At 44.8% G+C, this 6,003-nt stretch overlaps 1 protein-coding gene across 1 annotated transcript; it reads left to right on the top strand.

Annotated features, from left to right (window-relative positions):
* Positions 1-1,290: 1,290 nt before the first annotated feature.
* LOTGIDRAFT_174329 (hypothetical protein) lies at positions 1,291-1,854 on the top strand (the record flags this gene model as incomplete). Its single annotated transcript, XM_009052930.1, has 1 exon — positions 1,291-1,854. The coding sequence occupies one exon, from the start codon at positions 1,291-1,293 to the stop codon at positions 1,852-1,854; it is 564 nt and encodes a 187-aa protein (XP_009051178.1).
* Positions 1,855-6,003: the final 4,149 nt, after the last annotated feature.

The raw sequence follows: 6,003 nt of genomic DNA on the forward strand, positions 1-6,003 counted from the left end.
CCAAAGGAAAAACGATTACAGAAAAAATGAAAGTTTCCTATAGGCCACATAGAGCGAAAATGCCAAGACCTAACTTTGCCAAATGGGGTTATTTTGCTCCAGTGTTGGGCCTTTTCCTTCTCGGTAGACCACCAGCACTCGGGAGAACACACCAAACCAAAGGAAAAACGATTACAGAAAAAATGGAAGTTGCCTATAGGCCACATAGAGCGAAAACGCCAAGACCTAACTTTGCCAAATGGGGTTATTTTGCCCAAGTGTTGTGCCTTTTCCTGCTCGGTAGACCGCCAGCACTCGGGAGAATACACCAAACCAAAGGAAAAACGATTACAGAAAAAATGGAGGTTTCCTATAGGCCATATAGAGCGAAAATGCCAAGACCTAACTTTGCCAAATGGGGTTATTTTGCCGAAGTGTTGGGCCTTTTCCTGCTCGGTAGACGGCCAGCACTCGGTAGAACACACTAAACCAACGGAAAAACGATTACAGAAAAAACTGGAAGTTTCCTATAGGCCACAATGCCAAGACCTAACTTTGCCAAATGGGGTTATTTTGCCCAAGTGTTGGGCCTTTTCCTGCTCGGTAGACCGCCAGCACTCGGAAGATCACACCAAACCAAGGGAAAAACGATTACAGAAGAAATGGAGTTTTCCTATAGGCCACATAGAGCGAAAATGCCAAGAACTAACTTTACCAAATGGGGTTATTTTGCTCCAGTGTTGGGCCTTTTCCTGCTCGGTAGACCACCAGCACTCGGTAGAACACACCAAACCAAAGGAAAAACGATTACAGAAAAAATGGAAGTTGCCTATAGGCCACATAGAGCGAAAATGCCAAGACCTAACTTTGCCAAATGGGGTTATTTTGCCCAAGTGTTCTGCCTTTTCCTGCTCGGTAGACCGCCAGCACTCGGGAGAATACACCAAACCAAAGGAAAAACGATTACAGAAAAAATAGAGGTTTCCTATAGGCCACATAGAGCGAAAATGCCAAGACCTAACTTTGCCAAATGGGGTTATTTTGCCCAAGTGTTGTGCCTTTTCCTGCTCGCTAGACCGCCAGCACTCGGGAGAACACACCAAACCAACGGAAAAACGATTACAGAAAAAAATGGAAGTTTCCTATAGGCCATATAGAGCGAAAATGCCAAGACCTAACTTTGCCAAATGGGGTTATTTTGCCCAAGTGTTGGACCTTTTCCTGCTCGGTAGACGGCCAGCACTCGGTAGAACACACTAAACCAACGGAAAAACGATTCCAGAAAAAACTGGAAGTTTCCTATAGGCCACAATGCCAAGACCTAACTTTGCCAAATGGGGTTATTTTGCCCAAGTGTTGGGCCTTTTCCTGCTCGGTAGACCGCCAGCACTCGGAAGAACACACCAAACCAAAGGAAAAACGATTACAGAAGAAATGGAGGTTTCCTATAGGCCACATAGAGCGAAAATGCCAAGACCTAACTTTGCCAAATGGGGTTATTTTGCCCAAGTGTTGGGCCTTTTCCTGCTCGGTAGACCGCCAGCACTCGGGAGAACACACCAAACCAAAGGAAAAACGATTACAAAAAAAATGAAAGTTTCCTATAGGCCACATAGAGCGAAAATGCCAAGACCTAACTTTGCGAAATGGGGTTATTTTGCTCCAGTGTTGGGCCTTTTCCTGCTCGGTAGACCACCAGCACTCGGTAGAACACACCAAAACAAAGGAAAAACGATTACAGAAAAAATGGAAGTTGCCTATAGGCCACATAGAGCGAAAATGCCAAGACCTAACTTTGCCAAATGGGGTTATTTTGCCCAAGTGTTGGGCATTTTCCTGCTCGGTAGACGGCCAGCACTCGGTAGAACTCACTAAACCAACGGAAAAACGATTACAGAAAAAACTGGAAGTTTCCTATAGGCCACAATGCCAAGACCTAACTTTGCCAAATGGGGTTATTTTGCCCAAGTGTTGGGCCTTTTCCTGCTCGGTAGACGGCCAGCAATCGGTAGAACACACCAAACCAACGGAAAAACGATTACAGAAAAAACTGGAAGTTTCCTATAGGCCACAATGCCAAGACCTAACTTTGCCAAATGGGGTTATTTTGCCCAAGTGTTGTGCCTTTTCCTGCTTGGTAGACGGCCAGCACTCGGTAGAACACACCAAACCAAAGAAAAAACGATTACAAAAAAAAATGGAAGTTCCCTATAGGCCACATATAGCGAAAATGCCAAGACCTGAATTTGACAAATAGGGTTATTTTGCCCAAGTGTTGGGCCTTTTCCTGCTCGGTAGACCGCCAGCACTCGGGAGAACACACCAAACCAACGAAAAAACGATTACAGAAAAAAATGAAAGTTTCCTATAGGCCATATAGAGCGAAAATGCCAAGACCTAACTTTGACAAATGGGGTTATTTTGCCCAAGTGTTGGGCCTTTTCCTGCTCGATAGACGGCCAGCACTCGGTAGAACACACCAAACCAACGGAAAAACGATTACAGAAAAAACTGGAAGTTTCCTATAGGCCACAATGCCAAGACCTAACTTTGCCAAATGGGGTTATTTTGCCCAAGTGTTGGGCCTTTTCCTGCTCGGTAGACCGCCAGCACTCGGGAGAACACACCAAACCAAAGGAAAAACGATTACAGAAAAAATGGAAGTTGCCTATAGGCCACATAGAGCGAAAATGCTAAGACCTAACTTTGCCAAATGGAGTTATTTTGCCCAAGTGTTGGGCCTTTTCCTGCTCGGTAGACCACCAGCACTCGGTAGAACACACCAAACCAACGGGAAAACGATTACAGAAAAAAATGGAAGTTTCCTATAGGCCACATAGAGCGAAAATGCCAAGACTTAACTTTTCCAAATGGGGTTATTTTGCCCAAGTGTTGAGCCTTTTCCTGCTCTGTAGACCGCCAGCACTCGGGAGAACACACCAAACCAAAGGAAAAACGATAACAGAAGAAAATGGAAGTTTCCTATAGGCCACATTGAGCGAAAATGTCAAGACCTAACTTTGCCAAATGGGTTTATTTTGCCCAATTGTTGGGCCGTTTACTGCTCGGTAGACCGCCAGCATTCGGTAGAACACACCAAACCAAAGGAAAAACGATTACAGAAAAAAATGGAAGTTTCCTAAAGGCCACACAGAGCGAAAATGCCAAGACCTAACTTTGCCAAATGGGGTTATTTTGCCCAAGTGTTGGGCATTTTCCTGCTCGGTAGACCGCCAGCTCCTGGGAGTACACACCAAACCAAAGGAAAAACGATTACAGAAAGAATTGGAAGTTTCCCATAGGCCAAATAGAGCGAAATTGCCAAGACCTATCTTTGCCAAATGGGGTTATTTTGCCCTAGTGTTGGGCCTTTTCCTGCTCGGTAGACCGTCAGCACTTGTGAGTACACACCAAACCAAAGGAAAAACGATTACAGAAAGAATTTGAAGTTTCCCATAGGCCACATATAGCGAAAATGCCAAGACCTAACTTTGCGAAATGGGGTTATTTTGCTCCAGTGTTGGGCCTTTTCCTGCTCGGTAGACCACCAGCACTCGGTAGAACACACCAAAACAAAGGAAAAACGATTACAGAAAAAATGGAAGTTGCCTATAGGCCACATAGAGCGAAAATGCCAAGACCTAACTTTGCCAAATGGAGTTATTTTGCCCAAGTGTTGGGCCTTTTCCTGCTCGGTAGACCACCAGCACTCGGTAGAACACACCAAACCAACGGGAAAACGATTACAGAAAAAAATGGAAGTTTCCTATAGGCCACATAGAGCGAAAATGCCAAGACTTAACTTTGCCAAATGGGGTGATTTTGCCCAAGTGTTGGGCCTTTTCCTGCTCGGTAGACCACCAGCACTCGGTAGAACACACCAAACCAACGGGAAAACGATTACAGAAAAAAATGGAAGTTTCCTATAGGCTACATAGAGCGAAAATGCCAAGACCTAACTTTGCCAAATGGGGTTATTTTGCCCAAGTGTTGGGCCTTTTCCTGCTCGGTAGACCACCAGCACTCGGTAGAACACACCAAACCAACGGGAAAACGATTACAGAAAAAAATGGAAGTTTCCTATAGGCCACATAGAGCGAAAATGCCAAGACTTAACTTTGCCAAATGGGGTTATTTTGCCCAAGTGTTGAGCCTTTTCCTGCTCTGTAGACCGCCAGCACTCGGGAGAACACACCAAACCAAAGGAAAAACGATAACAGAAGAAAATGGAAGTTTCCTATAGGCCACATTGAGCGAAAATGTCAAGACCTAACTTTGCCAAATGGGTTTATTTTGCCCAATTGTTGGGCCGTTTCCTGCTCGGTAGACCGCCAGCATTCGGTAGAACACACCAAACCAAAGGAAAAACGATTACAGAAAAAAATGGAAGTTTCCTAAAGGCCACACAGAGCGAAAATGCCAAGACCTAACTTTGCCAAATGGGGTTATTTTGCCCAAGTGTTGGGCATTTTCCTGCTCGGTAGACCGCCAGCTCCTGGGAGTACACACCAAACCAAAGGAAAAACGATTACAGAAAGAATTTGAAGTTTCCCATAGGCCAAATAGAGCGAAATTGCCAAGACCTATCTTTGCCAAATGGGGTTATTTTGCCCAAGTGTTGGGCCTTTTCCTGCTCGGTAGACCGTCAGCACTCGGTAGAAGACACAAAACCAACGGAAAAACGATTACAGAAAAAATGAAAGTTTCCTATAAGCCACATAGAGCGAAAATGCCAAGACTTAACTTTGCCAAATGGGGTTATTTTACCCAAGTGTTGGGCCTTTTCCTGCTCTGTAGACCGCCAGCACTCGGGAGAACACACCAAACCAAAGGAAAAACGATTACAGAAAAAGATGGAAGTTTCCTATAGGCCACATAGGGCGAAAATGCCAAGAACTAACTTTGCCAAATGGGGTTATTTTGCCCAAGTGTTGGACATTTTCCTGGTCGGTAGACCGCCAGCACTTGGGAGTACACACCAAACCAAAGGAAAAACGATTACAGAAAGAATTTGAAGTTTCCCATAGGCCACATAGAGCGAAAATGCCAAGACCTAACTTTGCCAAATGGGGTTATTTTACCCAAGTGTTGGGCCTTTTCCTGCTCTGTAGACCGCCAGCACTCGGGAGAACACACCAAACCAAAGGAAAAACGATTACAGAAAAAAATGTAAGTTTCCTATAGGCCACATAGAGCGAAAATGCCAAGACCTAACTTTGCCAAATGGGGTTATTTTGCCCAAGTGTTGGGCCTTTTCTTGCTCGCTAGACCGCCAACACTCGGTAGAACACACCAAACCAAAGGAAAAACGATTAGAGAAGAAAATGGAGGTTTTCTATAGGCCACATTGAGCGAAAATATCAAGACCTAACTTTCCCAAATGGGTTTATTTTGCCCAATTGTTGGGCCTTTTCCTGCTCGGTAGACCGCCAGCATTCGGTAGAACACACCAAACCAAAGGAAAAACGATTACAGAAAAATGGAAGTTCCCTATAGGCCACATATAGCGAAAATGCCAAGACCTAACTTTGCCAAATGGAGTTATTTTGCCCAAGTGTTGGGCCTTTTCCTGCTCGGTAGACCACCAGCACTCGGTAGAACACACCAAACCAACGGGAAAACGATTACAGAAAAAAATGGAAGTTTCCTATAGGCCACATAGAGCGAAAATGCCAAGACTTAACTTTGCCAAATGGGGTGATTTTGCCCAAGTGTTGGGCCTTTTCCTGCTCGGTAGACCACCAGTACTCGGTAGAACACACCAAACCCACGGGAAAACGATTACAGAAAAAAATGGAAGTTTCCTATAGGCTACATAGAGCGAAAATGCCAAGACCTAACTTTGCCAAATGGGGTTATTTTGCCCAAGTGTGGGGCCTTTTCCTGCTCGGTAGACCGCCAGCACTCGGTAGAACACACCAAACCAACGGGAAAACGATTACAGAAAAAAATGGAAGTTTCCTATAGGCCACATAGAGCGAAAATGCCAAGACTTAACTTTTCCAAATGGGGTTATTTTGCCCA

This window comes from Lottia gigantea (genome assembly GCF_000327385.1).
Source record: "Lottia gigantea unplaced genomic scaffold LOTGIsca_191, whole genome shotgun sequence".
In the NCBI taxonomy this organism is placed as follows: Eukaryota; Metazoa; Mollusca; class Gastropoda; family Lottiidae; genus Lottia; species Lottia gigantea.